Source organism: Sus scrofa, chromosome 1 (genome assembly GCF_054392235.1).
Source record: "Sus scrofa isolate SSC_HxYL_T2T_F1_AM1 chromosome 1, Sscrofa_HxYL_maternal_Yorkshire_Landrace_v2.0, whole genome shotgun sequence".
Lineage (NCBI taxonomy): Eukaryota > Metazoa > Chordata > Mammalia > Artiodactyla > Suidae > Sus > Sus scrofa.
This window is the reverse complement of record NC_139383.1, coordinates 67725048-67742841: the sequence shown is the minus strand read 5'-3', so window position 1 is coordinate 67742841 and position 17794 is coordinate 67725048. Positions and strand designations below refer to the sequence as shown.

At 34.7% G+C, this 17794-nt stretch overlaps 1 protein-coding gene across 7 annotated transcripts in view; it reads left to right on the top strand.

Annotated features, from left to right (window-relative positions):
* ASCC3 (activating signal cointegrator 1 complex subunit 3) overlaps window positions 1-17794 on the top strand; it is a 325213-nt gene that overhangs the window by 66206 nt on the left and 241213 nt on the right. For 4 of the 7 annotated variants that reach the window (XR_014806468.1, XM_084961374.1, XM_084961380.1 and 1 more), the window contains 4 exons: window positions 6675-6795; window positions 12609-12816; window positions 13533-13674; window positions 14271-14396. Coding sequence is in view for 5 of the 7 variants with exons in the window: in XM_084961374.1 (XP_084817500.1) it covers window positions 6675-6795; window positions 12609-12816; window positions 13533-13674; window positions 14271-14396 (597 nt within the window). In the remaining 2 variants the exon portion in view is untranslated. Of the gene's footprint in view, window positions 1-6674; window positions 6796-12608; window positions 12817-13511; window positions 13675-14270; window positions 14397-17794 lie in introns of all 7 variants that reach the window. The other 3 variants (XR_014806467.1, XM_084961361.1, XM_084961356.1) reach the window with 1 other exon arrangement.

The following is a 17794-nucleotide window of genomic DNA, read 5'->3' as shown; positions in this document are numbered from 1 at the left end:
GCCTGCTTTCTGTCTCTAGAGATTTTCCTATTTAGGACATTTCATGTAAATGGAATCATACAATACATGGCCTTTTGTGACTACCTTCTTTCACTTAGCAAAGTATTTTGAACTTTCATCGTGTTGTATACTACATCATTCTTTTTTATGGTTTAGTAATATTCTGTTGTACGGATATATCACACTTTGTTTATCCATGCATGAGGTGATGGACACTTGGGTTGTTTCTGCTTTTTGTCTATACGAATAACCATATTTGTGTACAAGTTTTTGTTTGGACACATGTTTTAAATTCCTTTTGGTATATATCTAGGAATGGAATTACTGGGTCATATTATAATTCTAGGTTCAACCTATTGAGGAACCAGAAAAATGTCTTTCATGATAGCTAATTAATTTTGTATTCCTACAAACAATGTATGAGAATATCAGTTTTTTCCACATCTTTGACAACATTAAATTAAAATGTTTCATTAAAATAATAGTCTTTCCATTATTTTTCATTAAAATAATAGTCTTTCTAGTAGTTCTTTTTGTTTTTTTTTTTTAAAGAAAGCATTCTTATTTATTTATTTATTTATTTTTGTCTTTTTGCTATTTCTTGGGCTGCTCCTGGGGCATATGGAGGTTCCCAGGCAAGGGGTTGAATCGGAGCTGTAGCCACCAGCCTAAGCCAGAGCCACAGCAACGCGGGATCCGAGCCACGTCTGCGACCTACACCACAGCTCACGGCAACGCCAGATCGTTAACCCACTGAGCAAGGGCAGAGACCAAACCCGCAACCTCATGGTTCCTAGTGGGATTCATTAACCACTGCGCCACGACGGGAACTTCCTAGTAGTTCTTTTTGTTTTGATTTGCATTTCTTTGATGACTAAACCATCTTTTCATGTGCTTATTTGCCATTTTTTCCTTGAAAAAATTCAGATCCTTTCCTTATTTCTTCATTGGTTGTCTTTTGTATTATTAATAAGAATTCTTTATGTATTCTGGATACAAATCCCTTAACAGATATATGATTTGCACATATTTTCTCCTATTCTGTGAGTTGTTTTATTCACTTTCTTTTTTTAATTCAGTGAATTTTATTATGTTTATAGTTGTACAACCATCATCACCTGATTTTAGAACATTTCCATCCCTAAACCCCAGCCCATCCCTCCCCCTCCAGCCTGTCTCCTTTGTTAACCATAAGTTTTTCAAAGTCTGTGAGTCAGTTTCTGTTCTGCAAATAAGTTCATTGTATCCTCTGTTTAGATTCCGTATATAAGTGCTAGCATATGGTGTTTGTGTCTCACTGGTTAACTTCACTTAACTCGGTAATTTCTAGGTCCATCCATGTTGCTGCAAATGCCATTGTTTCATTCCTTTTTATGACTGAATAATACTCAGTTGTGTATCTGTACCACATATTCTTCATCCACTCCTCTGTAGATGGACATTTAGGTTACTTCCACGTCTTGGCTATTGTATATAGTGCTGCAGTGAACATTGGGGTACATGTATCTTTTCGATGGTTCATGGTTTTCTCTGGATAGTTGCTCAGGAGTGGGATGGCTGGTCAAATGGTAATTCTATTTTTAGTTTTTTGAGGAATCTCCATACTGTTTTCCATAGTGGTTGCACCAGTTTACATTCACACCAGCTGTGTAGGAGGGTTTGCTTTTCTCCATACCCTCTCCAGCTTTTATTGTTTGTAGACTTTTTGATGGCCATTCTGGCTGGTGTAAGGTGGTACTTCAGTAATTTGGATTTGTATTTCTCTAACAATTAGTGATGTTGAACATCATTTCATTTGATTTTTGGCCATCTGTATGTCTTCTTTGGAGAATTGTCTGCTTAGATCTTCTTTTAATGTCTTGCTAGATTCAGTCTGCTTTTTTTGTTGAGGATTTTTGCATCTATGTTCAGTAGTGATATTGGCCTGTAATTTTCTTTCTTTTTTTTTTTTTTTTGGTATCTTTGTCTGGTTTTAGAATCAGGGTGATGGTGGCCTCATAGAATGAGTTTGGGAGTGTCCCTTCCTCTGCAATTTCTTGGAATAGCTTCAGAAGGATAGGTGTTAGCTCTTCTCTAAATGTTTGATAGAATTCGCCTATGAAGCCATCTGGTCCTGGACTTTTGTTTGTTGGAAGTTTTAAATCACAGTTTCAATTTCAGTACGTGTGACTGATTAGTTCATCTTTTCTGTTTCCTCTTGCTTTAGTCTTGGAAGATTGTACTTTTCTAAGAATTTGTCCATTTCTTCTAGGTTGTCCATTTTATTGCCATACAGTTGATTGTAGTATAGTCTCTTATGATCCTCTGTATTTCTGTGATGTTCACTGTAACTTCTTTCTCTCTCTCCTTTTTTTTTTTTTTTTTTTTTATCTTTTTAGGGCTGCACCCATGTCATATGGAGGTTCCCAGGCTAGGGGTCAAATTAGAATTTCAGCCTCTGGTCTATGCCACTGCCACAGCAACGCCAGATCCAAGCCTCATCTGCAACCTACACCACAGCTGAGCTTAACCCACTGAGCAAGGCCAGGGATTGAACCCTCATCCTCATGGATACTAGTTGGGTTCTTTAATGCTGAGCCATGACAGGAACTCCCTCTTTCATCACTTTAAGTATATTATGCCACTCACTTCTGGCCTACAGAGTTTCTGCTGAAAAATGTTATATTCACTTTGATGGTGTCCTTTGAATCAGATAAGTTTCTTATTTTGATGAAGTCGAAATTACCTGTGTTTTCTTTTTTTTAACTCATGCTTTTTATGTCATATTTAAGAATCCCTTACCAAATCTGACTCCATTAAGATTTACTTCTGTGTTTTCTTCTAAGATTTGATAAGTTTATTTATTACATTTAGATCAATGATCCATTTGATTTAATTTTTGTGTATGGTATAAGGATCCAACTTCAGTTTATTTCATGTGGCTAGCCAGTTGTCCCATCATTTATTGAAAAGACTGATCTTTCCTCACTGAATTGTCTTGGCATGCTTTTTGAAAACTTACTTATTAGTTCAAATAGTATTTCAGCATATTCTTTAGTGTTTTATACATAGAGAGTCATAATGATCTACCCATAAAAATAAGTTTACTTATTTATGCATGGTTTTTGTCTTGTTTCTGTTCTAAGTTGGAAAGTATCCAATGTTTTACTATTAAGTTAACTGGGATTTTCAATGATGCCTTTATCAGGTTATGGAAGTTCTAGTCTTAGTCTTAGTTTGTTGAGTATTTTTCTCATGAAAGAATGTCAGATTTTGTCAAATGCTTTTTATGCATCTGTTGAGCTGATCATGTAATTTATGCTTTTTATTCTTTGTATATAATGTATATAATGTAATATATACACTGATTTTCTTAATGTTCAACTAACCTTGTATTCCTGACATAAATCTCACATCATCATGTTGTGTAATTCTTTTTATAAATATGATGCATTTGATCTGGTTTGTTTGTATTTCGTTGAGGATTTTTGTGTCTGTATTCCTAGGAAATACTGGTCTGTAGTTTTCTCATCATGTGTTTGGTTGTAGAGTCAAAGTAATAGTGACCTCATCAAATGAGTTGTGAGAGATTCTTTCTTTGGTCTTTTGGAAGTATTTTTGAGGAATTGGTACTTACTTTTTAAAATGCTTTATAGAAGTCAGCATTAAAGCCATCTGGACCTGGACTTTTCTTTGTGGGTGGTTTTTGATTACTCATGTAGTCTTTCACTTGTTTTAAGTCTATTGAGTTTGTCTGTCTGGAGTTACTTTTGGTAGTTTGCGCCAACTAGGAATTTGTCCATTTCATCTAGTCTGCCACCTCCAGGGCTTGTTATGATATTTATTTGTTTATTTGTTTAGTGACCAGCTGGGTTATTTTAGTGTAGACAGTTCCTCCTACCATCATTATGCAGCACTGAACTTCTGATGTTGTCCCCTGGGAGGGACACCTTTGAGTATACCCAAAGACACTGAATGAAGGTAGTTTTCTACACTACACTCGGTTGTTAATCTTTACTGATCACTAGACTGTTCTGTTATTTGCAAAAATGCCCTGGGGCATAAATTGCTCCACACACTAATCCAATAAATTTGTGGCCCCTTTGAAGGGATAATTCCAAAATTCAGTGTTGCTGTTTATTCTCACCTCAAGAGGGCTTCTTCCAGTTGTCTCTTCCCTCAGTTCTCTCCTGCAACCTAGCTGAATCTCTAAATCATCTTCTAATTCTGGCTCACCACAACCTCTGCTGTTTTTACCGTAGGGCTTAGGCTTCAGCTTCATGCCTTGGTTGCAGATGGGGTCAATTTGTTTGGAAGAGCTTGGGATATTTCTATTTTTTTTTTTTTTTTTTTTTTGCTTTCTAGAGCTGCACCCATGGCATATGGAAGTTCCCAGGCTGGGGGTCAAATTGGAGCTATAGCTACTGGGCTCCACCACAGCTACAGCAACCCAGGATCCAAGCCACATCTGTGACCTATACCAAGCTCACAGCAACACCAGAGATCCTTAACCCACTGAGCTAGGACAGGGATCGAACCCCCAACCTCGTAGTTCCTAGTCAGATTCATTTCCACTGCACCTTTTTTTTTTGGGGGGGGGATATTTCTGTTTTATGGTTTAGTTTTACTGCTAGGCAGAATCTCCAAAGCCGAACTCAGAAGCTAGGAGTGGGGACAATGGAAAGCTTCTGAATGACACTCCTGCTTTAGAAGCTGAGCACTTGATGGAAGGTATAGGCTGTAGCCTAAATTCTAGGCTTGCCTCTCCTTGGGTGGAATCACTGCCAGTCAGCCAAGGTGAGAGTGATTGAATGGTCAGTATTTTTGATGATGTTTTGCCCAAAGGTGGAGCCTGTCCACACTTGGGGGCAGGATAGAAAACCAGTGGCCTTATGTTTAGGTAGTATTAGTAAAATGAATATCAAAAAGAAATTTTCTAAATATTTAATACCATATCTATTCAACATAAAGCTCTATTTTTAATGATGTTTTTATTTGTGTGAATTCTCTGAGAACAGTTAGAGTGTGTTTAATATAAAATCTTATGTCAAATTAGACTATTACATAACTGGACAATAAAAAAATATACATCCCCAAACCATACTTGAAGAAATCTAAAGTTATTTCATACAATTGTGTAATTGAAAGTCTATAGATATTTAATCTGGCTCTCTGAGGGAGTTCCCAGTGTGGCACAGTGGAAACAAATCCAACTAGTATCCATGAGGAAGTGGGTTTGATTCCCAGCCTCACTCAGTGGGTTAAGGATCTGGCATTGCCATGAGCTGTGATGTAGGTCACAGATGTGGCTCGGATCTGGCATTGATGTGGCTGTGGCGTGGCTGGCAGCTGTAGCTCCGATTTGACCCCTAGCCTGGAAACTTCCATATGCCGTGGTACAGCCTTAAAAAGCAAAAAACAAACAAACAAAAACTGGCTCTCTGCTCCAAGTCCATGATTTTCTTTTCTGAGGAGATGTTCATTTGTGCTGGATATTAGACTTGGGGTTGCCTGATGGGAGGGGGAGGGAGTGGGAGGGATCGGGAGCTTGGGCTTATCAGACACAACCTAGAATAGATTTACAAGGAGATCCTGCTGAATAGCATTGAGAACTATGTCTAGATACTCATGTTGCAACAGAAGAAAGGGTGGGGGAAAAAACTGTAACTGCAATGTATACATCTAAGGATAACCTGACCCCCTTGCTGTACAGTGGGAAAATAAAAAAAAAAAACAAAAAACTGGCTCTCTGGACTCCAGCAGCCACTCTGCATAGGAGAGTATAGTATGCATAAAAAACTTTTGATAAAGTTACATAAAGTACTTGCAGTACTGTGTTTCAGAAGATATTAAGCATTAAAATTTACTTATTACTTAAGCATTAATAAAATAATAAAAATACAATTTAACAAAAATAATTATTAAACATTACAACTTTGGCATATCATGATTTATTAAAACATTCTTTTTTTTTTTTTTTTTTTTTTCGTCCTTTTGCCTTTTCTAGGGCCGCTCCCGCGGCATATGGAGGTTCCCAGGCTGGGGTCAAATCGGAGCTACAGCTGCCGGTCTACACCACAGCCACATGGGATCTGAGCTGTGTCTGCAACGTACACCACAGCTCATGGCAATGCCAGATCCTTAACCCACTGAGCGAGGAGGCCAGGAATCGAACCTGCAACCTCATGGTTCCTAGTTTGGATTTGTTAACCACTGAGCCACGACGAGAACTCCATTAAAACATTCTAATGGTTTTTTAACTCTAAAATAATAGCTCTTATGAAATAAGTTGTAAAAAAAAATGGTACTCTGCACTCTACTTGGGAAAACCAGAACTGTATGTTAAAAATCAAAGTAATTTTAGAATTTTACTTGTTTATACCAAGAAAAACCAAGTGTAAGAATATTTTATTCTGTGATTTAGTGTTTTATGTATAGATCATAATTATTTTAACATTTGGATCATGCCCTTTAGTTATATAATTACAGATAGCCTTATAAAGATGAGAGCTCCTTAGCAATGTGAAGAGTTAATTTTCTTTCCTAAGTTATTATTTTTTTACAGTTCTTTTCTAAGTACTTTTAAAGGTTCTTCTGCATTAGGTTACTTCACAGCTCTGTTGAGTAGGGTGTTAACGACTTGGAAAAGTTAATTTTGAAGTAACAGGTTGTTTTGATTTTTCGCTTCTCATAAGCTCTTTGAACTGCTGGGACCTGATGGACTTGAACTTATTGAGAAACTCCTGCAGAACAGAATTACAATTGTGGACAGATTTCTTAATTCTTCAAATGATCATAAGTTTCAGGCTCTTCAAGGTAAGAAAGTATTCAGTGATATTTTAATTCAGAAGAAAAATTCACTGGTTAACAATCTTTTTAATACATTTATATCCTTTGGTTGATTATATAGCTTACTGATATTGTTCTCTTAAGTAGATTTTAGATATGATAGACTATGAAACAGATATCAATGCCCTAAGTAAATGTCAGAGATTCTTTTTATGTTTAGGTGTAGCATTTTATTTTTGCAAAAGATTTGGATAGACAAAATTTTTTTTAAACCAAATACATATAGTGCTTATTACTATGGGTCAAGTAGTGTTAATATTTATAGCCACATTTTTTTTATTTTGAAAACTTTCGAACCTGTAGAAATGGTGCAGGGATAGTGCAATGAATGCTCAAGTGCTCTTCATGTAGATTTGCTGGTCATTAACATTTTGCTTCCTCCACCATTCTCATTTTCTAGACATACACGCACATATACACACTCATAAACATGTATACATACACACATATCTATGTTTAAAATTTCTGCACAATGACTGGATGTTTTGGACACCATAATACTTTAGCTATAAATCCTCAGCATACGGTAATAGCCTCCTGCTTACCTACAATATAGTTTGTACACCCAACAAATTGAACATTTATATTGTCCTGTATTACATATATTTGTAAACCTGAGAAGAATTAGAAAGATTTGTTGAGGCAGCAAAAATTGACTTTAAAAAGCCTGACTTATTGTGAGACAACTTTTGCCACACTTTACTCAGGTTTCTTTTCCAGCCTTAAAAATATTTTAGAATTTTTAGAAAGTGCATGAGTGTAATAAAGTAGACATCTTTCTTCAAATTAGTCCACATTTATCTTTTAGGTAAGTGATGTCACATTTTCCTTACGGTTAGGAGTATGGCACTAAATGTAAATTATAAAACAGTCTTGATTTAAATCCAAAATTTCTTGTATATTTTCTTTATCCTACCCTTTGATTACGATAGCCACCTTGGAGTTGCTTTGAGATTTCGTGAAACTTTGAAGATTGTCTGTCTGCAAGTTTCTTGGTTGTTTAAGTATACTGAACACTTAGAAACTTCCTTGCTCTGAGAAAACTCTTACATGTTAAACAGTGCTTAGTCAGACACAGCAGTATAGGACCATTTAAAATGAATATCTGCCAGAAGAAAAAGAAAGGATTTAAATATCTCGTCTTGCAATGGAATTTCTGAAAATTTGTTATTTGTCAGTCTTCTCAGAGCTCATGTAGATTCTTGATTCCATCCTTTAATGGTATTAATGTGTTACCAAAAAGTTCAGAATGAATTCAGTTTCACCTATTTTTTAAAGAAGCTATAGACGATGGGTTAATGTAGTCTTATAGTTTCATTGTAATGTTTGCTTTAGAATACCATTTATACACACATTTTACTCTACTAGGATAACTTTTGAGAAGCAACACACTTTTAACCTAAAACTAAATGTTAAATTTCAATTATTAACCATCCATCTGCCCTGAAATATTTTCTACTCTTCTCAAATGATTTTTACTCTTGTAGTCTATACTAGATCATTATTAATGTTGCTACCAACTAAGAAATAATAGTTAAACTATAGTAACTTTGATGTGTTTAAACAGACTGACTTTCTCCAAGGACTGTGGTAAAGAAGCTGATGAGGAGCATATTTTGTTTCCCTTTTTTTAATAGAGTTTTTTTGTGTCAGTGCATTAAAAATGATTTTCCTTAATTTTTTTTTTTTTTTTTTTTTTTGTGTGTGTGTGGGAGGGGAAGGAAGTACTCTGGAAGAAAGAATCACTGAACTCTCATTACTTTATTGCTATTCTCATCCATTTATATCTTTTTTATTTTTTTGCTTTTTAGGTCCATAGGTGAGGCATATGGAAGTTCTGAGGTTGAATCAGAGCTGCAGCTACCAGCCTTACCACAGCTATAGCAATGCCACATCTGTGACCTATATCACAGCTCACAGCAATGCCAGATCCTTAACCCACTGAGTGAGGCTGGTGATTGAACCTGCATCCTCATGGTTACTAGTCGAGTTCATTAACTCTGAGCCACAATGGAACTCCATCTGTTTATATCTTTTGATTTAATTTTGTGTTAATGATCCTTCAAAATTCTCTTAAAACTACCAAATTGTGTTCTTTATTAAGCTACTTTAGCCTGACAACTCTATCCTATCCTTTTTTCTGTTCCACAAAATCATGGTTTAGAAAGCAGTAGCTTCTTGCCATTAGCATTTTCTAGCCTTCATTCTGATTTTCTTTGAATTTTTTATCCAGTTTTATATATGCATATACATATATTTTATATATGTGTCTCCACCCTACTTTATTACTTTCCTTATAACCAGGAAATGTAAGGTAGGTGAGAAGTGGGTGGGTATAGTGTACTCACTGCTATGTTGAGAATAGTTGTAAATTAAATTCTGTTTAGGGGGCTCTTGTGGAGAATGTTTATTATGGGGTGTATCATAACATAAAAATTAAGTTAGCTCATGTCATCAAGTTATATTGTTTTAAGTTATACAAGACTTTTTTCTGTTATAATAACATTTTAAAGGGATACAAGCTCTACATGTTGTTCAGTAAAATTTTATGTTAGAATTGCTGTTAAGTTTATTCTATTCACTTCTGCTTGTCAGTCTCTACAGCTAGCTGATCTCATCAGAGACCTATGCACTTAAGTATTTGTGCTTTATAACTTTTTTTTTTTTTTTTTTTTTTTTTTTGTCTTTTTGCCATTTCTTGGGCCGCTCCCGCAGCATATGGAGGTTCCCAGGCTAGGGGTCTAATCGGAGCTGTAGCTGCCAGCCTACGCCAGAGCCACAGCAATGTGGGACCCGGGCCGCGTCTGCAATCTACACCACAGCTCACGGCAACGCCGGATCGTTAACCCACTGAGCAAGGGCAGGAATCGAACCCGCAACCTCATGGTTCCTAGTCGGATTCGTTAACCACTGCGCCACGACGGGAACGCCTATAACTTGTTTTTTTAAATCACGTATCATATTCAGTCTTACAGGATTTCAGTATAATTCTGATTGAGACCTTATAAAGCTATCAATGAGGTAGACGTATTTTGTTATAATTTCCTTATTTTGATATCATAAATTGTCTAATAGTATTTTATTAACTGACACATTCATTTAAAATGTTAATGATGTTAGCATAGAATTTAGTATGTCACCCAGAGTATTTTAGTTTCAGACAAAATCTTTAACATTCATTTTTAGTAATATGTACATTGCATTATTTACATTGAGAAAAAATTCTAGTTAATATCTCTTGTTGATTGTGTGACTTTCCAACCAGTGTAATTTTTTTCATAGTTCAGAGTACATTTGAAAACTCAGTATGCTGCTTTCTTTTTCCGTTTTTTTTTTTTTTTTTTTTTTCTTTTTAGGACTGCACCCACAGCATATGGAGGTTCCCAGGTTAGGGGTCTGACCAGAGCTATAGCTACTGGCCTACACCACAGCCACACCAACGAGGGATTCGAGCTGTGTCTGTGACCTACTCCACAGTTCATGGCAATGCTGGATCCTTAACCAACTGAGCAAGGCCAGGGATCGAACCCGTATCCTTGTGGTTACTAGTCAGATTCGTTTCTGCAGCACCACAACAGGAACTCCTGCTTTCTAACACTAAGAATTAATTGGTTCTAAATTCAATAATCATAATAGATCTATAAAGACATACAAAGTAAGATATATAAGACTTAGAAAAATACCTTTTTCAGAACTGTAAAATGTAGAACTATAAAGTCTTATATAAACAAGATTATGTATTTTATAGTTTTGATAGTAATGCATCTTTACTTCTCACTTTTCTTTTTGAGATTTATAAAGCCATTATACAAAAGGGGTTATTTTATGTGATAGAGAGTTGAAATGACTTATTCAAAGTCATGTAATGAGATAGTGACAAATGTCTGAGAATTATGAAGGTTTGACTTAGAATAAATTAGAAAGCTAATTTCCCTCTCTTGATACTATGCTTAATTCCTTCCTTGTTCTGTATTGAATCTTAGAATTTGATATAATAGCCCATGTTATGCTCCATCAGAGTTTGGACCAATTCCATTCTTCATTATCCTCCTAGCCTAGCAGCAGTGCCTTGAACCTAGTAGGTCTTCAATATAGTAAATGTGTATTGACTTGGGTTTCTCTCAGTGACATCGCTATCACTTCCTTTAGGGCTGTAGTAACCCAAGATACTACTACTTGGAGATATTTAATTGAACAAGAAGGTAATCATATTAAAAGAAATTTTTTTCTGAATATTAAGTTGGCAATATATTGTACCTTTTAACCATGAGCTTTTATTGACATGATTCCTTTTAGTGTTCTAGGGTTTCGTACATTAAAAAAAAAATGCCTTTCCCGAATCAAATCAAAATGCATTTTTCAATGAAATATCACCTCACACCAGTCAGAATGGCCATCATTAAAAAGTCTACAAATTATAAATACTGGAGAGGATGTGGAGAAAAGGGAACCCTCCTACACTGTTGGTGGGAATGTAAATTGGTACAGCCACTATGGAAAACAGTATAGAGGTTCTTTAGTTCCCTTGAAGAAACTAAAAATAGAGCTGCCGTGTGATCCTGTAATCCCTCTCCTGGGTATAAATCCAGGGAAAACTTAATTCGAAAAGATACTTGTACCCTAGTGTTTATGAACACTATTTACAATATTTACAACAGCTGAGACATGGAAGCAACCTAAGTGTCCATCAACAGATGAATGGATAAAGATGTGGTATATATGCAATGAAATATTCCTCAGCCATAAAAAGGAATGAAATAATGCCATTTGTGGCAACATGGATGGACCTAGAGATTATCATACTAAGTGAAGTAAGACAGAGAAAGATAAATATTATATGATGTCACTTATTTGTGGGATCTTAAAAAATGATACAAATGAACTTATTTACAGAAGAGACCCACAGACTTAGAAAACAAACTTATGGTTACCAGGGGAAGGTGGGACAGATAAAGATTTGGGGGCAAGCATATATATATAAAATTATATATAAAAACAGATAAACCAAAAGGACCTTCTGTATAGCACAGGAAACCATATTCAGTATTTTGTAGTAACCTAAAATGGAAAAGAACCTGCAAAAGAATATTTGTGTTAGACACATATATGCATATATGTGTGTCTAACAGTCACTTTGCTGTACATCTGAAATTAACACATTGTAAATTAAGTATACTTCAATTTTAAAAAATGATTGAAAAAGATCCCTGCATTTCCATGAAAAGATGGACCATACTCTTTCTTTATTTGCTTTGGTCATCTTCTAAATATATCCTGAGCTATATTTAATTTTAATCTTATTTCATGTATAAATTAGTAGTAGTGACATATAAATAGTTTAACAGAGTAAGGCCTACTACATAAGGAACAGTTCTATCTTATATGTGAATACATTTATTATGATGTTAACACTACATGCTAAATGGTATCAGTAATTACTGCATTTATTGAAATTATATAAACAGATTATTTCAAAATTATGAAATAGAATTTTTATGTTCCTGATGTTATATCCAAGAATTTGTAACATTTAAATTTATAACCATTAAGTCTGTAGGAAGGTAATACTGGCTAACTTTTCTTAAGCTACTATGTAATATCATTTAGAAATTGTGATTTATAAAAACTCCTTAAAACACATAATTGAATGAATAATTGGATTCAGTTTAAAAAAATGAATTCTTAGAGCATTCTCTTATCTTTATGTTTTGGCGAGATGGAAAACAGTGGTTTTCATAAGGGTTAAACTTGTAAAATATGTTCTTAAATTTGCTTTGCAGACAGTTGCAAAAAAATTTTAGGAGAAAATGCTAAGCCTAATTATGGTTGTCAAGTCACTATTCAGTCTGAACAAGAGAAACAGTTAATGAAACAGTATCGCCGAGAAGAAAAAAGAATTGCCAGACGAGAAAAAAAGGCTGGAGAAGATGGAGAAATTGCAGGAGAAGGACCCCTGTGCTTTGATCCTAAGGAATTGCGCTTACACAGGTAATAAAAATTAGCAGCTGAAAAATGCTTGTGTTGTAATTGCTGCTCTAATGTATCATTATCATTTTTAAATTTATTTTAACAATTTAGATGATTCTAGCTCTAGTCACATTTTCTTACAAGAATAGAATTTTGTTGTGTGAAAACCTAATTTTCTGAGATAAGAAAGCAGTGATCTGCTTAATTAGCATATTCTTAGTTATATCCATGTAGGTGAGAGATGTAGATTATAGAGGTAAATTGTTTTTAGGTGCTGTGCACACATCACCAGTTTAAGCTTTGTGAAGTGTATAGAAATTTATTTTGAGACTTTGTTTTCTTTCCTAGCATAGTGAATATTTTTCCCCATGTTGTCATATAGAAGTAGCAAGGAAAAAAATGAAATAAAGGCATAGTTATACATGGTGTTTAAATATTGAAACCCATTTTTTAAAAAAGGAATTTATACTTTGTAAATATCTTTGGATTATGACAAAGAAAATTATAAAGAACAATAATTCAAACTTATCAGATGATGCTGTCTAAAAATAGTACCTAAAAATGTGTTGTGCTTACATAGAAAATTTCATAATTGCTAATAGCGTCCTTCGTGTAGTTTAGTTTCTTCTCTTTTATAATGGAAGGCTACCTGAAATAGTTATTTTGACTTTGTTTCAGTATATACTTTACTTTGCAAAATAAAATTATAGATTTAGCCTATATTTTTGTATTTACAGAGAACAGGCACTTATGAATGCTAGAAGTGTTCCAATTCTGAGCAGGCAGAGAGACACGGATGTCGAAAAAATACGTTATCCTCATGTTTATGATTCCCAGGCTGAGGCCATGAAAACGTCAGCATTCATTGCTGGTGCAAAGGTATGCCCACCAGTATATGACCACTTTTGAATGATGTATCTATTCTGAAGTATTGACATGTATATTTTCCCTTTTTCTTTTGTGACTCTAGTACTAGTTGACTGTAATGTGCTAAATTATATTTTTAAATATTGGGAAAATGAGATAATGCAGTTTATGTAAAGTTCTTAACACATGGTAAGTATTCAAAACATACTTGTTCTCCCTTTCATTATTTATGTACTTGTATTTTCAAGAGTTTTAGCAGTTGCATCGCTTTGCGGCTAAACTTTACATGTATGCTTGCATATTTCCCCTAGCAGTGTGACTACATTTGTCTTCAGGAGTACCATCTAATCATTGCACACTTAAAATTCATCAACATAATATAGTTTGTGTGTTATATGAGATATCTGACTCATGAATGCTTTGTGTGTATATGTGGTTTTTTGTTTTTGTTTTGTTTTCTCTCGTTTTCCTTTCAATTAGCGGTATTTACCAGTGCTGTATCATAGAACCAGTAGTATTCTTTTTTTCTCTCATTAATCCAAGAATCTTTACCAGAGAAATTGTTTTATTTTGCATTAGTATTGAATTTTAATTTTTGATGCTTGTAGATGATTTTACCAGAAGGAATCCAAAGAGAGAATAACAAGATGTATGAAGAAGTAAAGATTCCTTATAGTGAACCAATGCCCATTGGCTTTGAGGAAAAACCGGTTTATATCCAAGACCTAGATGAGGTAAGATTATCATTTTATTAAGTTGATATTTTTGATGTTTGCTATGTGTTTGAATGTATTTGAATTGGAAAAATTATTTTTAAAAATTAGCTAATATAGTAAAGAGATACATGCAGTTCATTACTATACAGTAGGGGAGTTTAAGTTTAGAAAACACATGTATATATTTTTCTTTACATTTTAAACATATTTATATATATTTTTGTATATATATTTCTATAATTATACATTTATTTGGGTTATTTTAGCTAATATTTGTTTTAACCCCTCTAAGCTGACTTAAATAAGCTGTTTTAAAGGATTCATGTATTGTATTGTTATATCAAATGCTCAGCCTACAATAATATAGAATATTACTTGGGGACAGGACTAAATTCTAAACTATAATTAATTTTCCCTCAACTTTTAAATTTTGAGTAATTTCAGACCTATGTAGAAAAGATGCATGAATAGTGCCATCCTTAATACCCTTTGTTTCTATTCACCATTTGTTAAAATTTTGCCTTATTTGCTTTATCTCAAAATAAAAGACTTTTTCATTTAGTTTAAAAATACATATACAGGAGTTCCCGTCGTGGCGCAGTGGTTAACAAATCCGACTAGGAACCATGAGGTTGCAGGTTCGATCCCTGCCCTTCCTTGCTCAGTGGGTTAACGATTCGGCGTTGCCGTGAGCTGTGGTGTAGGTCGCAGATGCGGCTCGGATCCCGCATTGCTGTGGCTCTGGCTTAGGCTGGCAGCTACAGCTCTGATTCGACCCCTAGCCTGGGAATCTCCATATGCTGCGGGAGCGGCCCAAGAAATGGCAAAAAGACAAAAAAAAAAAAAATACATATGCATATGTCATCACCAAAATGAAATGAAGTTGTCTTATTTTAACATACACGTCATATGAAGTCATTCAGAAATGTCAAATAGTATAGGCAAGCAAAAGGAGCAGCATAAAGAATAACCAGAGCCAATCAGAATTGACTCTGTTCTATACATTTGTGTGCATGTGTGTTTTATTTTACAAAAATGGAATTATTTCATACTACATGTCGTTCTCTGTGTGTTTTTATATATGTGCTTGCAAACATCTTTCTGTGTCGGTAGATAAAGTTCTACAGCATCATTTTAAATCACTATAAGTATTCCATTTTATGTGTTTATTACTTTTAAATCTCTTTCTTATTTTTACAATTTTGTTTCCTACAATCAGTTTTCATAGTAAACAAATTATAATTAAGTCTTATGTTACTGGGTTTCATTCTGTGCATCAGAATTACCTGCAGAACTTTTTCAAAATCCAAATGGCTTGGTCCATGTTAAATCATAATCTCTTGGGAAATGCCCAGGTGTCTGTGTTTTGAAGATTATTTCTAGAGCTCTGTAGATGATTCTGCAATGCAGCCAGTCCTGAGAGACTATAGAATTAAATAATTATATACGTAATTCTTTTTAAACCTTACCGGTCGTTATAAGGATTATTATGATAAAAATTTATTTTGTTTTTACATATTAAATATTAACATTTTTTCATGTAAAATCGTCATTGATATTCATTGTCCATATATTGAATGAACCAGGCTTGTTTTTCTTTCATACTTATTTCCAAATAAATGCTTTTCGTTCATTTTAATTTAGAATGTAAGAGTAAGAGTCTTCTAAATGGATTAGTGCCATCTGCATCCTTCATGTTTCTTTGCCATGTAACTTACATTTATGGGTTCCATGGATCGGGATGTGCACATGATACGGGATCATTATTCTCCCTACCACATATGATATGGATGACCACAGTTTAGCTATTTACCTATTGAAAGTCATCTGCTGTTTGTAGTTGTTGGTTATTATGAATTGTATGAGTCTTTTCAGGCTGCCGTAACCACAGACCAGACAGTCATTTTTTCAGTCTGTAGGTTAGGAGTCTCACATCAAGGTGCTAACAGATTCGGTTCCTGGGAGGACCCTCATCCTGACTTGCAGTCAGGTGTTTTCTCACTGTGTCTGCATGGTCTCACATGTCCTTTTCTCTGTGTGTCCAGAGAGGGAGGGAGAGAGATCTCTGGTGTCTTTTCCACTTCTTAAAAGGATACCAGCCCTATTGGATTAGGGCCTCATTCAGATAACCTCATTAACCTTAATTATTTCCTTTAAGATTCTGTCTTCAAATATGGTCACTTTGGGACCGCTTTGGGTCATTGAAGGCTTTAATTTATGAATTTTAAGGGAACATTATTATATCCATAACATGGATAAAGCTGCTCTAGACATTGATGTACATGTTTTTGTGTGAACATAAATTTTCATTTCCCTGGGATAAATTCATGAGAGTTGAAATGCTGGGTCATATTGTAGTTGCATGTTTGGTTTTCTAAGAAACGACCACAATTTTTTCTAGTGTAATATTTCATATTACCACCAGCATTGCAGCATGATCTAGTTTCTCCACATATTCACCAGCATATGGTGTTATTTTCAAAATTTTTATTTTAGCCATTTAAATTTATGTTTTTATGTATTATTTATATTTTTATTTTAACCATTCTGATAGTGTGTAGAAAGTACTCATTATGGTAACAGAATGTTAGTTTTAAGTAGATGTTTCTGTTGGTTTGGATCTTTTGTATACAAGGTAGGATCTTTATGTATCAGGGAAAATTCTCTTGAAGATGACATCTTTCCCTTTTCAATGAGATCATAATCATGTGCTATTACTGACAGTCCTGTGGCACTATAGATAAAATGCTCTTATATACTGTCACTGACTAAATGTATCATCGGGTAAATTTGTCCAGTCTTCTTAAGTTACTTTCTGTAATTTGATTAAAAAGATTGGAAGAACTTTAAAATTCTAAAAAAAAAAAAAAAAAAAGGATGGGTTTCTGTATTAGGACGCATTCAGTTGGAAGTTAGAGAAATCAAAGTCGAAGTAAGTTTTAGTAATGAAGACAATGTGTTGGCTTTCCTAACCAGTGTGTCCCAGAATAAAGTTGCCTGTGTGCCCAGGTAGCTGTATAGATTCATCATGAAGTCATCAGATCTCTTCCTCTGTTTCCATCTCTTTCCCTTTCTCTATTTCCCTATTTCCTTCTCTGTTCTCTTTCCCTTCCCCCTGATTTCCTCCTCCCTCTCCTTTACTCTCTTTCCTTCTCCTTTTATTTCTTTGATTATTCTCATGCTGACTCCTGGATATGTTTTTTCCCTATAATCAGGGAAGAATGTATGACTGTAGCTACAGGCATATCTGATTCTTCCTTCCTTAATTCTAAAAGCAAGAGGGTTTTTCCCACAAGAAACACCTCGGATGAGCTCTTATCTTCCTGACTTGGGTCCCTGGTTCATTTCTGAACCACTTTCCCTGTGGTGGGAGTGTGGGGCTCTTATTGCCCATGCCCACTCATTTGTGTATCCTC